General features: G+C 39.1%; 1 protein-coding gene across 3 annotated transcripts; it reads left to right on the forward strand.

Moving 5' to 3' along the window:
* Nucleotides 1-2,915: 2,915 nt before the first annotated feature.
* LOC140947508 (inosine-5'-monophosphate dehydrogenase 1b-like) lies at nt 2,916-20,231 on the forward strand. Of its 3 annotated transcripts, XR_012166979.1 has the most exons (16): nt 2,916-3,158; nt 4,741-4,789; nt 6,388-6,463; nt 7,162-7,187; nt 7,672-7,858; nt 8,236-8,330; nt 9,228-9,315; nt 9,527-9,652; nt 10,958-11,084; nt 14,188-14,474; nt 15,269-15,355; nt 15,625-15,679; nt 16,417-16,560; nt 17,382-17,465; nt 18,245-19,861; nt 19,904-20,231. XR_012166979.1 is itself a non-coding variant. In XM_073396625.1 (15 exons), the coding sequence occupies exons 1-15, from the start codon at nt 3,022-3,024 to the stop codon at nt 18,264-18,266; spliced, it is 1,590 nt and encodes a 529-aa protein (XP_073252726.1). In that variant the 5' UTR covers nt 2,916-3,021; the 3' UTR covers nt 18,267-20,231. The 3 variants fall into 3 exon arrangements, 2 of the variants coding, with proteins under 2 accessions (XP_073252726.1, XP_073252727.1); XM_073396625.1 differs by having other exon boundaries at nt 18,245-20,231; XM_073396626.1 differs by having other exon boundaries at nt 9,527-9,643; nt 18,245-20,231.
* Nucleotides 20,232-20,261: the final 30 nt, after the last annotated feature.

Consider the following 20,261-nt stretch of genomic DNA (forward strand, 5'->3'; position numbering starts at 1 on the left):
TATTAAAGGCGATTCTAAATAGCCAATCGCCATTGATTGGATAACGTCAGGCTACATTATCATTTTTGTGTACATTTCATCATTTCAGTTTTTAAATTGATCGGAGCATGAGGCTGTATTAATACAACAACCCATCGAGTACATAGGTGGATCATTTGAATACCTAGGGGTGCAGTCTTTTCAACTCCTGACCCCCGATTGCATGTTCGACTTCCAGCAACCGCGCGTAGCCTTCCTATTCATCCGTTGGAAGTTTTATTGTTTTCAAGCTTAAAAAGCAATTTTGCAATTATCAGGAATAAGCTTAGTAAAAAGAAAAATACATAAATGAGCCTAAAGAACCTGCAAACAGCAATTAGTTTTTCATCGCCAATGCATCTTACGACTGAGCCATGTATTTTTGTTGATTAACCCGACTCACGTATGCACTCAGCCACTATTTTCATTACCGAGTTGGGCATATGCCGGATAATTCCAAATTTAAATCAAAGGGTCGCAAAAAACAAACAAAAAAATAATAATAAAAACAAAAAATCCGGAATTATCTGTGCGATTATCATCGCTTTCGTGTGGTATGCCAGTTTCCTAAGCTTTTTTTCGATGAATTAAAAAAGAAAACGATCTCCATTTAACAATAGACTAATTAACCGAGTGATAACTCAGGATTAATTAGGTTATAAAGACAGTTAATTATCGTCTTGAACAAAGCAACCTTTTGTAAATAATATGTGCAGTTGTAAGAAACAAATAATACTTCAAGTGTTACAAAAAAACGACAATTTATTTCAGTGGTAATATCTAAGCTTTTAAATTGTTAACATTGCGTGCTTAGGCATTCATTTCGCTGAGATTTCACCGAGTACACAACAATTGGAGATGAAGGTAAATTTTTTTTCCTCTTTAAATCGCTTTGATGCTTTCTGTTCGTCTTGTTGATGCCTTGAGGTAAACCTTTGTTTTTCAGATCATTTTATATTATTATTTCTTCTTTTTACCATGCAAGTGAAAAAACTGCGCAGAAACAAAGGTCACAGCTCAATTGATTTTGCAATCATATTTATTAATCAGTAAAAAACTGTAGAATTATTAAAATCTTGCCTGAGTAAAGTTGAACGAGAGAGATGAGTGTAGAGTTATTATTTTCTTAAAAGTTAATGGCAAATCATTTCTTCACGATCTGATTGTAACGTACTTCGCAGGGCACCAATAGAATCAGCTATTATCGCCATACCTCTAGGAAGAATTTTTGTGTTCAGTTACGCAGAAGGTTATCTCAAAATTCTCTTTTTGACGAGCTCAGTTCATACAGAATATCTTTTAAGTATATTTTCCAACAACTAACTTCGCCACGATTAGTAAATCGTAGCCACTACATTTGAAATATTTAAAACTAGCCAGGGTTGCAGATGCCAATATGTAAAAAAAAAATCATCAGAATCGATATATCAGTCTCTGAGTATGGCCGGCTTGTAGAACGCGCTAAATTATAAAGTGATGTTCACTTTGCCGGTTTTCACTCGATTTGAATTTTTGTTTGTTATCGATTCATCGTTCTGCTTCCTACTCGGTCTTTCAGTTAGTCGAATGTTAGGAGAAAAGGCGGACTGCAAGCAGTCTTCAAAAAAAATTCCTCATTGGAACTTTTTTTGTAAAAAAAATGGAGGCCTCTGAATTTGAAATTTTGAACTCGAAAATTCCCAGATATACATTGGTTAATTCCAATATTTCAATGTTAACAGCCAATAGAACGCGCGCCCAATGTAAAGTGAGGGCCTGTTGCTAGGCAACCACCTAGGGAAAAAAAATTCTGTCCTCTCTCACAGCTGTATCCAGCATTCAGCCTAGTCTCTCTTTTTTCTTGTCGATTCAGTCCTAGCTTCCACCTCATTATCTAGCTACGGGCCTGATTTTCTTTAAAGGCGAAAATTTAGAAATGGGACCGCTTATTTTAGCACCCGTGACTACTCCATTATCCTGCTGTTTCTGTTGTTGGCAAAAAATGACGTGCGCAGATGTTATTGTACGTAAAGAAGAAAGAACTCCCACAGCTCCTGGATATGGTGTTTGAAAAACGCCCACTTACAAACCCAGGTTAAACACGAATTTTACACACGAGTTTCAAGCCACAAACGTAAAAATATAGGGAGACATTTGCCATCGTAAATTCAAAGTAACATATCAGAGAAATTCTAATACCAGGTTACTTCTTCTACGCTTTTAGAAAACAGAAAAAACACGACTTACATTTTGCTCTTGAAATTGAATGGATCACTTCCGATTTGAATTTTAAATTCAGTTGCACGTTTCGTTTCAGTGGATTATTTACTGATGTCATGTCACGCAAGATTGCAATTAGAGTGTTTTCCATAAAAACAAACATACATTTTCATGTATTAATCGATCCATCATACTAAGTTAAGTGAAACTGTGAAAGTTTGATAAAAATGCGTTACAAACTCTAAGAAATATAAGCAGGAGGTTTGGGAGGTTAAGGTCGATCTTTACAAAACTATATAAGTTGTATAAATTTAGTTTGATGGATCGATCTATGATTGTGTTAATGAAAAGCATAAAGATTACATTTTGCGTGCAAAAGTTTAAAATTTTTTTGGGGGGAGTCGTGTCGCGTACAGGTGAGTTCTTACCTTCCCGCGGACCGAGATTAAATATACTCAGAAAAATCAAGAAACGGCGCCTAAAACTTTATTTTAAATGTAGTGCCAAAATATTTTTCGCCTGCCATCTAAAACGCATAACACAGGCCGTGATTTCTGACAAAAAGTTTAAGTTGCGTTTTGGAACTAATGCTTTGTGGGACACGTCATGTATGACCTCATGCATATAGCGTCACTTTATAGCGTCATGTATTGAGCCCAACATCCGGTCCCAACTTCCCCTCGGGTTATTTTCACGCACGTGTACTCTGAGGCCATTTTGAATCACCAAACAGTTCCGTTTGATGCCAGAAAAAACAAGGTTTCTTGGCCGAGCTGTAGCTTCCCCAAGCTCACGTTTTCTTTCATGTTTAAGGGCGAAAACATGCAGCACCAGACTAACACCATGGCCGAGTTTTTGATAGCTGGAGGAACTGGATATGTTCCTCAAGACGGTTTGACTGCCATGCAGCTGTTCAACGCGGGAGAAGGACTTACTTACAAGTGAGTGAATTGTGTTTTTCTTCTAGATATCACTACTTTCCAATAAAATGAGGAAATTTCGTGTTAATTTTCGTGAAATATAAGAAGGGAAAAGCTGGGTATGAGTGCGAATCTGTTCAATAAACCAGAGAAAATTATTTTGCTGACCAAACAATGAAGAAATTAGCTCGTTTCGATTGCATTGCATTGTGCTTTCCTCCTTCAAGCTTTTTTCTTGCAAGCTTTATTAAAATACACGTTTGTCCCCTAGGTTGAAGAAAGGTTTTAACTATTTCCCCGCATTTATGGTTTAAACAAGGTTTTCTGGAATAATTCTAAATTTTATTCGCAAAGAGTCATTTCAATGACTTCTGCTTTAATTTTGGTTTTGATACTATTTTGATTGCGTGATTTCGTGCGGAAAGTCACATTTGGTCGAACTTTTTAGTAAATGTAAATAAGCACAAAGTTATTTTTGTTCAAGACAAAAATATGAATTCTTCAAAAGTGACTTTTAGTGAGAGGGAAGGAGTGTATTTTCTTGACATGCACTTTTTCACGTTTGTTATATAAGCAAAAATTTTATTTTCCTCCAGAGTTAATTAAGCTTACATAACATTAGGGCCATTTATACCTGGAAAAATAAGACGCTTTTTACATAAGACTCATCTTAAGTAAGACCCGAACTGTACCATTTATACGAGCATGTCTTATCTAAGACGAGAACAGCTCGTATAAATGGTTTGCGTCTTATTTCTGTATTTGACTGGTTTTCATGTGAATGTTGCCCGTAGCAACAGCAATCCAACGTAGTGCGCCAAAAATTAATGTGTGCGTACTATGCGTTTGGTCTTATTTAAGACGCGAAGGTCCTTTCTACGAAATTTTTCTCATCTTAGTTAAGACGCGTCTTATTTAAGAACAGGTGTTAAGGGCTGTTCTAAAATAAGAAGCATCTTATTTTAGACGAAATGTGCCGTTTATACGGAAAGTTCACGTCTTATTTATTCATAATGGGCTTGCAAGTAAAGGCAGGAGCTATTTTACCTTTGGAATCAACCAAAAAATTCCATGAACAATGATAAGTGTCCATGGTTTCTGCATTTCTTCTGTTACATGTACATGTAGAAGAAGGTTGTCTCCATCAGACTTGTGTACCAATTAAAGTGAAGCTTTATCAGCCTGTTATACCCTCCATGGCAACCCCCCGGTATTGTAATGATTGAAATCTAGGTTAAAAACTTATGCAAATTAACCTTCTGGGCCCAGTTGTTCGAAGGCCGATTAGCGCTTAACCCGGGGTTAAATTTAACCCGGGTTTCTTTTTCTTGCGTTCAAAAGCATTTTCTCGGATAATTTTCTCCCTTATTTTTAGAGCTTCCAATAATCAACTTGTAGACAAAAAGAATTAAAACTGAAATGCCTTTTAAGCTTTCAAATCTGAATTCAAATCTCGCACTAACCCGGGATTATCTTAACCCAGCTTTGAACAACTCGGCCCTATAGGATAAATATTTGTTCAAATGCCTAACACACCACTTGTAAATGTGATCCTTCAATATGAGGTTTCTTCCAGTAAATTCTTGTTGTTGTCTTTTTTCAGTGATTTCATTATTCTCCCAGGCTTTATTGATTTTACAGCTGATGAAGTGGTAAGTTACTTCCAGATTTTTTTCATTAGAGTGGAATCTCTTGCAGTAACCAGTCTGTGGTGTAAAGAAGAGCCTATTTGGACCCAGGGGGGTTTACTCTGGATTTCAAATAGTGGGGATGATCGAATGGGGGCCAAAATCAAACCCAAAAAACTCCCTTAGGTAGGGCTTCCAACAAATCGAGACAAATCCCTGGAACAAAAATTAGCCTAAAAATATCCCATGCCGAATTTAGCGCCTTGAAAATTTCCAGAAATCATTAAATGATATAACACAAAAAATTAGGGTTTTTCAAAACAAGTTTGGTTTTACTTTATTCGCAGAACCGCATGGCCAGGATATGCAGGCGCTACCACAAATCTTCAGATTGTTTTGAATATATCTAAAAAGAATCCCTTCTTAAATCAAGACACCCAAAACATACTTGAGAAAATTTCCTACCCAAAAAAGTCTCGGACTGGAAAATTTCAAATCCCCAAAAATCCTTTAGTCATCCCCGTCGCTTGAGATTTAGAGTACCCACCTGGGTGTTTGGAGTAATTTTGATTTTTAAGCAAAATCTGTGGTTGGGTTTCTTTGAGAAGGTCTGAATCTGGACACTTGAATAAAACTGAATTTTGTGCTACTTAACTGTCAAAAAATAGTTTAGAATTGAGTTGAGTTTATTAATTTGTTATATGTAGACAAAATCTAAATCCAGCGTGACCCAGATGTTTGAAAAGCCGATTTAATCTACCGGTACTTGCTTTTGTGACCGGCATTGTACCGCCCCTCGTAGAGGTAGAGCAAACACCAGTAGCTTCAGGAGTAAAAACGGAGAAACAATCTTCTGACGGAGTACCTAAACAAAAAAGGGGATGGAAGAGGTATTGAGCCAGTTAGTGAAAACTACGTCGGCGAACCAGGCGAACCAGGGCAAACAGAGAAACTAACTTTTGTTTCCTTAATGCACCAAATAGACTCAGGGCTAAACGTGATTAATAAGAAAATGAAATTGTGGATGCAGTGATTCGTGTCATCTCACCACACAGTAGTCTTAGGAGCTATGTTGAGACTCAGACTGGCTAAGCTACGAAGGATCCTTCGTGTACATTATAGAGAGAAAACAGCCTGAGAAGTATATCAGCAATTGGCAACCGTATGCCAACAAGGGAGTGAATCCCCACAACAGTTTCTTCTCCGTGCTCGGTGCATGCGATATTTGTAGTTTAAGTAAGTAAGTAAGTAAGTAAACATGTAAACATGTCATTAATGAACTCCCAGCTCTTGTTAATTAAATGGAAACATGGAAGTTTTAATTCTTGGCGTTTATCTTGAAATCTTTTTTTTTAGAAAAACGTGGTCAAAAATTAGGGTGCGTATTATACACGGGCGCGCATTATACACGGGTAAATACGGTATCTGAGTTCAAATTTTAATCCGGGTTCCTTTTCCTTTTGTTGAAGAGCATTTTCCCCTTCAATTTCATCTAATCATATGTAGCGTATACAAGCATCAAATCCTAGACTAACAGATTTAACGTGAATTCTCTTCTTAAGTGTTATATTTTGGAACTCTGTTTCAGGATTAATATTTTTGTTTTGTTGTAAACCTTACAGGACTTAACCTCGGCCCTGACTAAAAAAATCACACTGAAGACACCACTGGTCAGTTCTCCAATGGATACAGTCACTGGTAAGGCAAAAGTCCAATTTTGAAATTAAAAATTACCGTTGAATTCAAACATTAACGACACATTCATACAGGGTTAGCCTTGACTTAAAGTAAAATATTCAAAAATTCCGGCGAGTAAGTGTTTGAAATTTGAAAATGCACAATAGACAGAGTAATAAACAGGTCTTCTTTTTGTTGGAATGTGTGATCGTATTAACTTCAGATGGAGGCTTACTTACTCCGCACAATGCCCACTGGCATGAAGGGCGGCAACGAAGGCCCTCAACTCCTGTCTGTTCTGGGCCAGCTTCCAGATGGTACCCCAGGTGTGGTTTAGGGTCGTAATCTCTCCTTCGGCTGTTCATCGCCAGGTGTGCTTCGATCTGCCTCTCTTGCGCTTGCCTTGTGGTGTCCATTGTAGGGCTTAGTGGGTAATGTTACCAGTGTCTTTCCTAAGCACGTGCCCAATCCACCCCCACTTTCTCCTCATGATGATGGTCTCCGGCTGTCTTGATGACAATGAGTAAGCGGTTGAAAATGCTTCTTCACTTCTTTTATGCAGCGGTCATAGCAAACTCGAAACTGGACAATTTATTCTAATCATTAACATCAATGGACATACATTGTAGTGATCACAAAAATGTTTGAAGTCTCACAATCTTGTTCATGCTGTTTTGTACTTTTTAACTTTCTATCACATTATACCCTTCTCTCTGCAGAATCTTCCATGGCTATAGCAATGGCTGTAAGTATTATAGGTCATATACGAAAATGTTAATTTGTACCTTTTAAACTGCACATTTACATAGCTTTAAGGCTCTCTAGTCCTCTGCATTTTGTGTTTTTTTATTATTTTTAAAATGATTGTGATTGCATACAATATTTTCTCTGCTCAAACCTTCTTGAGAATACACGTATGAACGTAATGTGTTCGTGTGGTTCATTTTTATTTTTGGTGCAAATTTTGTCTTCTTGTGTTGGAAACTCATACATCACTGTCTTGATTACCATACTAAAATACAAGGAGAAAATAAAACTGTAACCTTTAATTTGAGAAAAAAGATATCAGCATTCTAAACAGAATAGCACATGTCAAACAAACATCAAAGCAGAATAGGTTAATTAACGGATGTGAATTAAATGTTGACTATACTTGTTAGTATATTAATATAGGCCTTAGGTAAATGAAAACAAAACAAAAAAGACTATGCTTTCTCCTTCATTATCAGCTGAATGGGGGTATTGGTATAATCCATCACAACTGCTCTGTGGAGTTCCAAGCGAATGAAGTAAGAAAGGTCAAGAAGTTTGAACAGGGTTTCATTCTGGATCCATTGGTTCTTAGCCCTGACAACTGTGTCGGAGATGTTACAGAGGCCAAAGCCAAACATGGGTTCTCTGGGATCCCCATTACAGGTACAAGTTAATGGTTTAAACTGTTTCAAAAGGTGGAAGGCTTGTGCAGCATGAAGCAATCTGTTAGGTTATTCCATTCAGCAAGCTGGTTTTTTTTTCCAAACCAATCCTGCAGTGCTTTTTGACACAGCACGAACCCAGTTCAATCCCTGCAAAACTTTAAAATAGCCAAAATGTACATGTACATAGATAGGCACAGCAATCATAACGTTAGAGATAGACCACAATATTACTGAGCACCCTATCTCCTGAAGAAGGAGGGTGGGGTTAGGTTTGCCACTTGTCAACTGTTCAGTTGTGGATGATTGCTTATCCCTGTTCCTGGCAAGTTGTTTGCATGTATCGTGATTTTCTCTAACCATTTGTTTTTTCTGCAGAAAATGGACGTATGGGTGGAATCTTGGTGGGCATCATCACATCACGAGATATTGACTTCGCACATGAACCAGACATGTCCAGGCCTATAAAAGAGGTAACAGATGCAAATATGAAACTATTTAGGATTCCTGAAGGACAATACATGTTACTATCCAAATTGATTTTTGTTATACTGAATGCACATAAAGTTGTTGCTAAGTGTCCACTAAATTAATGTGTGCTCTGTGTGCAAGTACAATGTACATACATGAATCACCTCCAGGGACTTTCGTTTTGCCCAGTTATGATGTGGCGTTGTGGGGACTTGGATTGTATGTGTATGTCCAGTGCCAGCCGACAGTTTATACGAGCAGTCTGTGAAATTATAAAGTAATTCAATAAAACAAATGGCTCCCAGTTAGAGGACCCACAATGGAAAAGTAGTGGCTGGACAGTTATAACATGGAATGTAAGATCTCTAGGCCTGGTTTAACCGTTGCCACTGCATCATATCCTTGGGCAGGAATCATTACGTCACCTTTCATCCAGGTGTACACTGTGTAAATAAGACCGTGTGAGATACACCGCTAGATTAACCCTGCAGTGAAGCTACCTTTTATCCAAGGGCAAGTAGCTCCTCAGGGTTCTCGTTAAGTGCTGGCAACTGGTTAAAAATCTGGCTACTTTGAGGTCTGAGCCACCTACTTTTGGAGGAAAATGGGTGTAAAGGGAGAGAGTGAAAGCCTCAAATTGCCTACAGCACTTGACTGCCGAGCCATCTACTTTAACATCCTACCTGTCTACTTTAGAACTTAATGAGAACCCTGTTTACTCCTTGGTGATTCAGGCGACCCAAACCAGTTTAAGCTTTAGCTTTGTGTTTTTGCACTTTGCTTGAATATACCTTTTCCTTTACCTTTAATTTATGAATTTGTTGATGGGTAAACTTTAATTTCGGTAACAAAGAGACAAACCTCTTGTGTGATGCGCATTATATAATATTATTATGCAGGTGATGACACGCCGAGAAGACCTGGTTGTTGCTAAAGATGGTGTGACACTTCAAGAAGCCAACAGCATTTTGCAAAGGAGCAAAAAAGGTTAACAATCTGACCTGATACCTAACATACAATTGATGAAATGCTGTATTTACCACTGTCTACTTCGTAAAGCATAAGTTCAAGCTTGGCATTTTTGTACCACATTACTGACAAACTGCAGAGGGCCCTTTGTCCCTCTTGAGTACAGTTATCAAAGGAAAGCTAGTATATGGTCCATTTTTAATATACAATGCTTCTTCTTGTATGACAGGAAAGCTTCCGATCGTTAATGAGAAGGGAGAATTGGTATCTTTGATTGCCCGCACAGATCTTAAGAAGAACAGAAATTTTCCACTGGCTTCTAAAGATGCCAACAAGCAGCTGTTAGGTATGCCAGGTATTGTACTGTTTTTATCGCAGATCAGGAAGGTGCTTCCTTGAGGTTGTGATCATAGAGATGATGGTGCAGTAAACTTTTTCTTATCTGGATGCTGTTGGAGCTGGCACAAAGAATCTGTTCTGTAGAGACTGACTGAAAAATCAGAGGAACTGCAACTGGTGTCCATTTTAAGGAAGTTTCTGTCGAACAGAGGTGTTCATGAAGAAAAAGTTGACTTGAGCATTGTGTGCAGATACTAGAAAATGACCTGATTGGTATTGAATCTTTCTTTGCATGTAACTCAGGCTGTGTTCACACTATAACAGATAGCTGTTTGTGCCAACAGGAAAACCTATCCAGTATGGTGTGAACAAAAATGGCACAGAACTGAAACAAGTTGTTTACACCCATTAAACATCATATCAGAGCGGTTGGCCAAGAGGGTTTGCTGCGCTAAATCCCAATCCTCACTTCTGAAGTCCAGTCCTCGTTTCGACCTTCTCACTTCCACTACAGCTTGAATACCTTTTGACACTACACCAAAGTTCGGCACAGAACCTACAGAGTATCTGATATGTAATATGCTTCACTGTTGGGTTCAGCATAGCGCAGCTTGTTCTATTACAAAAATTGCGTTGAAATCACCGCTCTTGTGTGTGAACAGAAGCTTGATCCAGGTGAAAAACTTTCCAGAAAAGTGAGAACATAGCTACAGTTGTGAATGTAGCCAAGTTGATGTGGTTGAAAAAGAAATATGAATCCATAACAAGACAAAACCATAGCAAAGAGCAACTGTCACCTATGCCTAATTACCCTTTTTTTCATGCTGTTTTTGAGAGAAACCCACAGTTGAAAAAGGCTTGATTAACTGTTTTTGATTCGCCGCCCATATCTTGCATTCCCCGGCTTTTACTGAGAGATTTTAAAGCAAAAAAGAGACTGCTCGCATGATTCTAGCAATGTATATGTTACTAATTTAAAGAACAAAACACCTAAAACCGGAGCACAAAACGCTCAAAAGTAAATTGCCAACCATTCCACGCTCACCTAAAGATACAGTGCTGAAAGAAAGTGGTCTTTCCTTGCATCGCTAGCAGTTCGTTTCATTAATTTTTCACAATTTTTTTTTTTGGCTTTTTTCAACTTTTTCTTCAATGTGCCCTAAAGAAATTGCCAGTTTGCACGCTAGAGTTTTTAAGCCTTCTTACCGCTTCAATAAGAAGTGTATAGAGGATATAATAAAAACTATGAACTAGATATTAAACCATTGAGTGATAATTACATGTAATGATTACACAATGCAAATTCTCTTTTTGACTTCAGTGGGTGCAGCCATTGGGACTCGAGATGAGGATAAGCAGAGATTAGAAGCTTTAGTCCAGAGTGGTTTGGATGTCGTGGTTATTGATTCTTCTCAAGGAAATTCAATTTTTCAGTTAGATATGATCAGGTAAACTGTCATTTTACTGATGTGTACACATTGCTTTTGTAGGATTCTAGCATGTAAAACATTTTCAAATATTTTAGATCACTAGATAGACACGTAGATTAAAACTTTTAAATTCCAATTTGATCTAGAATTCACAGACGCATGTGATTGAGTAGCTTACTTTGCACCTGTTTTGTGAGGGGTCATGGTTTGCACGGGCCTTGAAAAGTCCTTGAATGTTCCACAGAAGTTCTTGAATATTTTTGAAAGCTCCTTGAATAGAAATAACCGTCGTTAAAAAAAAATGTTTTGCACAAAGGAATGATTGAAAGAACAGCAACGTACACAAATTTTCTTGGCGATCATGAAAGTGTGTTCTTATGATTTCAATGTTCCCAGCATACTTCATCTTTCATGGAACCATGCCTTAATGAAGGAAGGTATTACAATAAGCGAACCTCCCTCCACCTACTCATTTTTAAAGGTCTCTAATTCATGTTACTAGAAGTCCTTGAAAAAATGATCTTAGTCCTTAATGAGTTTTTCCCAAAATTTGCACTGAACCATGGGGGTGCAAATGTTACTGCTCATGTAATTGCCATGCTGACTTCTAATAGAGTAGAGGAGCTGGGAAGAGTCAAAAGGGGCCCTAAACAGACGGTCACTATTTTTATCTTTCCAATCTTCCTCAGTGTGTGTAGTATTCAGCCAATTGTATAAAGATAAAGCTGGAAATCTGTATTAACCCTTTAAACCCCAATCACAACTGCAATCACATTTCTCCTAGAAATATCACTGCTAAGTAAAATAATGGGTCGATCATGAAAATTAAGACGGAATCCAGTGGGACATCGAGTAATTTTGATTTTCAGTGGACAAAAATCTTGTACCAGAGTAATTTAAAGCATATTGCATTCTTTCTTACATTTTTCAAGGGCTAAAGATGTAATAAATCATCTGTAGTAACACCAAAAAAAACTTTTTGTGAGAGCCCGAGAAAACAATGTCAAATTTCACAAAATGACATCTTTCACATGAAATTTTCAGAATTTTACCTGTGTAATCACAATTCTTGTGAAACTTGACATTCATTTTCTCGGACTTCCATGAGAAATTTTCTTTGGTGTTACTACAGATGATTTATTACATCTTTAACCCTTGAAAAATGTAAAAAAGAATGCAATATTCTTTAATTTATTCTGGTACAAGGTTCTTGTCCACTGAAAATTAAAATCACTCAAGTTCCTGATAGATTCCATCTTAACCCTTAAGCCCTAATATCCACATACAAATTCTTTATACTGATATCTTTACATCTCCTTGAAGAACTAGTTGAGAGAGTTTGTATAAAGATCAAAGAATTTTCATTTGATTAATTCTTACAACCTTTCCTCTGGTTGACGTATTGATATTATTAGGAGAAAATTGATGTCAGTCACTTTTGGGATTTAAAGGGTTAAGCAGCTGATCAAAGAGATTCTCCTCATCGTACCTTAGGAAATGTATAGAAAAAAGTGTAGAGAATCTGAATGCTGATAATTACAGTGAAACCTCTATTAAGCAGACCCCCAATTAGGCGGACACCCTCTATTTAGCGGACACTAAGGGTAAAGCCGGGTCCCGTCTTATATTTCCCTTTATAACGAACCCCTCTTCAATGGACACCTCTATTAAGCGGACACGGACACTAAAATAAATTAATTGTATTTGGCTAATTTCTTTTGTGAAAAACCTCTGTTAAGCGGACACCGGACTGAGTCGACAATAGCAGTATTGGATTACGTTCTGGGGAATATGTATTGTAGTCGATTAATAAAGATAAATCAATACATTTAGCTGTCAATAAACTGGAGATTAGACCGTTATCCGGTTGGCAATGAAAAGTAATGAACTTGAACTCTGGATAGCTTTCTTAACAACGTGGAACTTTATCACAGTACAGGGTAACCGTTGAATGTAAATCGTTAGCGAACATTGCACAATTTTTTCAAACCTCTATTAAGCAGACACGAAGGTGTCCGCTTAATAGAGGTTTCACTGTATTAGGGTTTCAATACATCAGCCAAGTGATGATGACTATGGTTACAGCTGACTATCAATGTTAAACCAGAGTTTCAGTACATCATTATAGCGGTTTGAAATCTTGATGGTTTCCCTTTTCCATGGCTACCCATTGTAAAATCAAACCAAGAGAAATTTGCACCTGACTCCATGACGAGTGTTCAGAGGACGAACACCCTGTAATGACGGTGCATACGACAAAAACTGTGTTTAACTGATGCACTCTTTAGTAATCTGATGGCTGGTGTGATGTACTTTACTGAGATACATTATTATTATAGACCTCTACAGTGGTGGATCCAGGGGAGGGGCCCGGTGGGCCCGACCCCCCCCCCCCCCCCAACTTATTTTCAGACCAAACTGAGGCCCGAAGGGCCAAAATAAATATTTTGGAGAGCGGACCCACCCCCCCCCCCCCCCCCCCCCCTTATCTCAAGGTCTGTATCCGACACTGCTTTACATTCTAAAACGAGGACGACTATAAAGAGGACGAGATTTTCTCAAAACTAAGTAGCCTGTTCCAAGGGTTCAGATAGTGGAGTGTGACGCGAAGTAAGAGAGCGGGAAAAAATGGAGGAAACCCACCTTACCTCCTCGCTGTTTTTTTGTGCTCACATCTCTTCACGCCGTCCCCACCATCTGAGCGCCTGGAACGGGCTAAATAGTGCGCACAGATGAACTTGCATCATTTTGGCGGGAAAACGTGATAGTAGAGAGATTCACGTTTACGCTAAACGGCAGACGTGAATTTGTACCACGTGACCAAGTTTTCCCCTCATTTTCCGTTTATTCTTTATTGCTTCTACACAAAAATAAGTAGTTTTATGCCAGTTTTAACCATAGGAATCGTTCGGGGCTGTTTTTATCTGCTTATTTTCGATTCTGACAAATTCTCAAATTGAGGCGGATGTTTGCCGTTTACGGTAAACGTGAATCTTAATCTCTCTAGTAGTTGTCTTCAGTCTACTGCAGGTTTTATAGTGATGGAAATAAGTTATTAAAATTACTGTTAGAAGTTTTATCATGGAACCGGTGATTATTTTGAACAAATCACTCTACCTAGGTTTATAAAAGAGCGTTACCCAGATCTGCAAGTGGTTGGCGGTAATGTGGTAACCGCGGCACAGGCAAAGAACCTTATCGATGCCGGAGTAGATGCATTGCGGGTTGGCATGGGAGCTGGCTCCATATGCATCACTCAGGAGGTCATGGCAGTGGGCAGGCCACAGGCAACTGCTGTTTTCAAGGTAGCGGAGTATGCAAGACGCTTTGGGGTCCCTGTGATTGCTGATGGTGGAATTCAGAATGTGGGGCATATTTCTAAAGCGCTCAGCTTGGGAGCATCAACTGGTACGATATGTTTATCAAACGCTGTTACTCTGACTGTTACATAAGGGAGACTTAGCAACGACGACGGCGGCAGCATCGAGAAAAAGCAATAGGTTTAACAAGCGAAACAACAACTCTGCACATGCATTACGCTTTTTCTTTTGTACATTTCCTTGCCGCCATTGCACGATTAGGACGTGACATTTCAATTACCAATCGATGTTGCCCTGACTGTAACATAAAGGAGCTTAGTAACACGACGGCGACCGCAACGAAGAACAAGCAACAACTCCGCACTTGTATCAGGCGTTTTTGTACATCTCTTCGTTGCCGTCTTTGCACGACAAGGATGTGAAATTTCGTTATGTGACATTTTTCGGAGGATGTAAACAGACGACGACAAATAATTATTTTTCCCTTTTGAATATTGTCCTTCAGAAATCAATTTCAGGGAAGTTTACCTACGTTTGACATTTTAAACGAGTGGGAATTATCGTGACAAAGTTTGAAAAATCACGAATTCAATTCCGCTGCCGTCGCCGTCGTCAGTGTTTAAGCCCCCTACACTGTAATATTACGTTAGGTTTAGCACTGGGCACTCAATGTATCTGAAAACCAAGGCAGTGATGGAAGAAAAATGGGGGAAGATAAATACGTAAAACAATTCCTTTGTTTGTTATAGCTTTTGAAATAATATTTTGAAGAAGTTTTAAGCAAGAACCCCCAAAGGTTTGGTATTAAAATTAACACACAATGTCCAAATTAATGTCCTTTATGACATAAATTTTGGTTTATCGTATTACTTAACTTTCCAGTTATGATGGGATCTTTGTTAGCTGGTACAACAGAAGCCCCAGGCGAATATTTCTTTGCTGATGGTGTCAGACTTAAAAAATACAGAGGTGAGTATCTTAGAATCCTTAAGTGTTCTCATCAGTTACCGAGTTTATCAGTTGTTATTGATGAGTTGAAAGTTTAGAAACGACAAGAAGACTGGAGCCGAGATGTGTCCTGCAATTGCTTCTGGGATCGTACATGTACTTCCCCACCCCTCCCCTCCCCTCCCTGTGACTAGTAACAGTCCCAGAAGTCTTTGCGAAAATTGACCCAGCCAGTTTCCTTCCCGCTTGGAATTTTTGACATAATTTTGGTTTCACTGTTTTCTTTTCAGGAATGGGATCGTTAAGTGCAATGGAGAACAAGGGCGGCGCGCAAAGATACTTCAGGTGATACAACTTCTTGAACGCAATTAACAAATTTGTAATGATTGGCCATTCTGAGGTTGTAGAGAGTTTTTAAGATACCCCGACGGCGACGGCGGTGAAACGTCACTTAAAAAGTGACTTCGCGTTCTTTGAAACTTCAGTGCGATTATCTTAACTCGCTCACTTTGTCCAATATGGGCAAACGTTCCTGGAGCTGAATTCTTAAGAAAGAAATTCAGGTTTAGAGGGAGAAAAGAGAAATTCGTCGTCGTATGTTCAAGTTGTCGATAATACGTGAAATTAGGCCCTTCAAGTCGTAGTTGTGCAGTGACGGCAAAGAAATGTACAAAAATGCGTGATGCACGTGCAGAGTTGTTGTTTTGCCTTATTCAACCTATTGCTTTTTTGACGTTCTCGTTGTCGTCGTCGTCGTAGCATCTTAAACTCCCTTGTATGCAAGACTGGGCCGGTGTTGTACATTGTGGGACTGTTTTGTATTTTAATTGCAGGTTTACTTGATGTGCTTGTTTTTTAGTCCTCCCTCCTCCCCGCCCCATTCACTTGTCTGTCAGACTTTATCCTCCACACAATAGTTTCTCAATGCTGTTGATAAGTGCCTGCAGGTGGGCGGTGTCTGGGTTGCCATGGAGACCATGCTTTCCTCCCTTTTTTCTGACTCGACGGCACCTTTCCTGAAGTATTGTATTTGGCTTAAGGTTAAACAATTAACATCAATGTTAAACTGATTTTTTTTGAAGTGAACACGACAAGGTGAAAGTAGCCCAAGGAGTATCAGGATCAGTGGCAGATAAGGGCTCCATCCACCGATTTTCACCATATCTATGCACCGGGATTCAACACGGCTGCCAAGACTTGGGAGCAAAGAGTCTCACTCAGCTAAGGTTGGTTCTTACTTCAAAACTGGTTTTAAATAACAATGGAACCCCTTGTGTAGGAGAAAATTTTTCAAGTTGTCACACTCAGAATCGTGGCGCTTGCCTGCCATCGCGGCCCCGGGAAGCGCCACACAGGGAGCCTAAAGGAGTATTTACTTCAACCCTCCATGATGCCAGTAAATTGGGGCCGTTTTTTAAGGGGTGGGGGCCTTCGGCTACTATGTGTGTGACCCCCGGCTACTTTCATAGAAAAATAAAGGAAAATGGAACCAAAAGAACTTCCGAGCGGTTCAAGCCCCCGCCTAAGCGGCAAGTTGACGTTTGGCTTAGGGAAGACATCAGAAAGCTTAAGCAACGACGACGGCGACGGCAACGAGAACTCCAAAAAAACAACGGGTTTAGATCAGCAAAACAACAACTTTGCAAACAATCAAATGAAAGGTTTGGAGCGAGTCTGAAAACGGAGAGCCAGACCGGCGATAGACGCTTTTTTCCTCTCGCCTCACACGTCCTACGGGTGCGTGAGGCTCGCGCGCTTCGGGCGTGTGAGACTCTAACGCTAGGCTAAACGATTTTGAAGAAAAAAACCGACTGTTTTTCAGTCTATAGCTGGCAAAGCCGCGAGACGAACAAGAGCAAAAGAGACTCGCTTCTTATCCCTCAAGACCGCCCAAAATCTAAGCAAAATGACAGTTCCAAGGCCCTGGGTAGTTTATTTGAATGAATTTCTTTACATCGCATAAACATTGCAATGCTGTGAGAAAAACGGCAAGGGAGAGATCTGGAGACTCATTGAGTAGCGTAACGTACTGGTGGATTTGTTTTAGATCTATGATGTACTCTGGAGAGCTCAAATTTGAGAAGAGGACTACTTCAGCACAGATTGAGGGAGGAGTTCATGGATTGCACTCGTAAGAAAACTTGTTTGTAATTTCCTCCTCATTGCGCACACAGCTTTCATTCGAGAGCCTTCTACACAGGAACGTCTGCGAGTTAGCAGACGATTTGTTACAGTCAAGTTTGTGTTGAGGGAACCTGTATTTAGTATTCAGCCGCTGATAATGTGGTCACTGGCTGAAGTCGCAGAAACCATTTCCCTCAGTTACTGTAAAACTGACCTCTCTTTATCGGTCACTTAGCACGTATGTGACACGTGGCTGTCGTTCTGTTTATTAAATTCCCTATTCCTTTTATTTTGCACAAGGAGAGTCAGAAAATCCTTCTGAGATCAGGAGTCTATAACCTGGAGCGAGCAATTTCCCTGTACTCGTGTCACACCGTTTTCACCGACCAGTTTATTTTAGAACGATTTTGGTGCGAATTTAGAATATCAGTCACCAACATCTACAGTCCTCAAAATGGTATATATGATTTTTTAGTGATGCTTAGTGTTTTTTTTTTTTTTTGATATCTTATACTTTGATTGACTCACGGATGGAGCGGACGGAGTGCTCTAAAATATATCTGAAATAAACTGGCCCGTGAGAACTCCGTGACATAAGCCTGGCATGGGTGTTACTCGCTCCGTTTTATGGGCTGCTGTTAAGCTTTGTGCTGGACACTCTTGAATGTTACCATCTTCCTTTAAGCTCTTTTTGCAACTTGTTAAGAAGTCACTGGGCCATTCTCCGGGGTTAACCGCTTAATACAGGTTTTCTTGTCAAACTTATTGGATTCTTTTCTTCTGCAGGTACGAAAAGAGGCTCTTCTGATGAATCCAGTGGTGATGTATACCGTCTCACCTTAAATCATTCATACTTATTCCGTATTAATTTTGTAAATAGTTCGGGAGTAACAGCTATACAGAGTACTCATTCAACATTTTTCAATAGAGTCTCGAAACAGCAGACAACAAGTATTTCCTCGTTTTCCTTAGGAATAGTAGAATAAGCGATACACGAAGCGAGCGTAAAAACATTTTCCTTTGCGAGGAAAGCGACACGCGTGTGGCCTACCTCGTGGCTAGCGATTTCACGCGCGCTAGCATATTTTGCTCGTTTTACTACCCCCGAGAGAAGTGAGGGAATAGTCAGTCTAGGCCAGTGAAGCAAACAAACCAACAAACCAATCAGAGCTCGAATTACGTCTGTACGTGTAGACGGATGGACGGTAAACGCGGGAAAAACGCGCGGCAATGTCACAGTCTTACTTCTGATTGGTGGAGGTTGCTTCGCAAGACTTGCACACTCGATTGAAAACTGTTATACAGGGAGAAGATATATTCGCCATTAACTTCCTACGTCGCATCTCGATACAGTCACCTGTAAGCCTCGTTGCCGTCGCCTCATCCCTTTGGGGGAGGTGGTGGAGTCGAGTTAGTCAATAGAGACAGGAAAATATATTATTGAACTTCGGTTCATAATTTTGGCTTTATTAGCATTTATTCATCACTCTCTAATGCAGCTGATAATTCATCGATTTCCTATATTACACAACTGGCTCCACGAGCGGGCTGGAGTGAATCCGCTCTTCTGATTGGCTGCTACCCGACCGGGTAAGGCGAGCCTTGCATTTTAGCGGTTCTCATTATAGACGTTTTTTTCAACTTTTGACATGGCAAGTTGAGGAAAATCCGTCAACTGCGCTAGAAAGAGCGCTTTCAAACGTTGATCTTCACATACGGCGAACTAAACTAATAAATTACAAATTTGTTGGGCTTAAATTGCTTTTTGGTCTGATCAGTTGATTAGTTCGACGCGTCCCAAGTTCGACGTCTGACCCAACAGACGATCATAACTTTATTTAGGTCGACCCAAATCAGAGTTTAGTTCGTCCCATGAAAAGTTCGAAGTTTGAGCTAGGCCTTGCTTTCACATCCGCATTAACAAATTTTGTGTTTTCCAATCGGTCGCTTTATTTGTGGAAGTCCTTGGAAACACTGAAGTATATTGAGAATGCGTTAATCGTTCTTCCTTCTTATGCTAACACATTTTCTTCAAATACTTAAGATTTTCATGCATATGCATGAAAAAAATATTATATAAATGTTATTATTGTAGTGAGCTATATTATAGGTGAAATAGATTTCGTCAGTACAATGATGCGAAATAAGTTAAACTTAAGCGATCAAAGTTATTAGGCAGTTTCAACTGACTCTGACGAGATTTTATTCAGAAAAAGCAGGCAGTTACATTATATAATGATGCATTTCGTGCCCGTTATTTATAAGCAAACTTGATGAAAATGGTAATGGGAAGTTTCATCTTTGTTTAAAGTAGATTTTGGTTTTGATTTAGAATCTGTATTACGAAGGGATCGAATTTTTTTCTTCCATTGATTTTATATTAACTTATGCCGGTTTTAACAGGTACTTCCGTCCTGTTCAATCTTTGAATAGTTCGTAGAACAGCCATTTTCGAAAATAATATTGAGTTTTGTTCCCGCAGTAGAGATATTATTTAATTTTCCATTGAAAAGTAGTATCCCGCGCAGAAACAACTGTATGGCGAATATATATATTTGATATCAGAGTTAGATATTTGCGCCCCTAAAGGTTTTCGATCTAGAGAATCTTGCGTAGGGGAACAGAATATTCTCGTTATTTTTCCATGATTTTTACGTTAAGTTTCACCTTTAAGACTTCGGTTTATGTCGCTGTATTATTTATTTGTTTTTGTACGAAACCATTTTCAAAATTTTGCCGTCATGTTGCAGTCAATAAATGTCTGTTTACAGTTGTTACATGTTACTTGTTTCTTCGGTTGTTC

Source organism: Porites lutea, chromosome 9 (assembly GCF_958299795.1).
Source record: "Porites lutea chromosome 9, jaPorLute2.1, whole genome shotgun sequence".
NCBI classification, from domain to species: Eukaryota; Metazoa; Cnidaria; class Anthozoa; order Scleractinia; family Poritidae; genus Porites; species Porites lutea.

What these genes read in the sequence shown, in the direction of transcription:
- LOC140947508 (XM_073396625.1), top strand. Translation starts at nt 3,022, where the DNA reads ATGTTTAAGGGCGAAAACATGCAGCACCAGACTAACACCATGGCCGAG. An exon ending in TGTCCAGGCCTATAAAAGAG is followed by an intron (nt 8,331 to 9,227) that starts GTAACAGATGCA and finishes ATTATTATGCAG; the next exon opens with GTGATGACACGCCGAGAAGA. An exon ending in GCAGCTGTTAGGTATGCCAG is followed by an intron (nt 9,653 to 10,957) that starts GTATTGTACTGT and finishes TTTTGACTTCAG; the next exon opens with TGGGTGCAGCCATTGGGACT.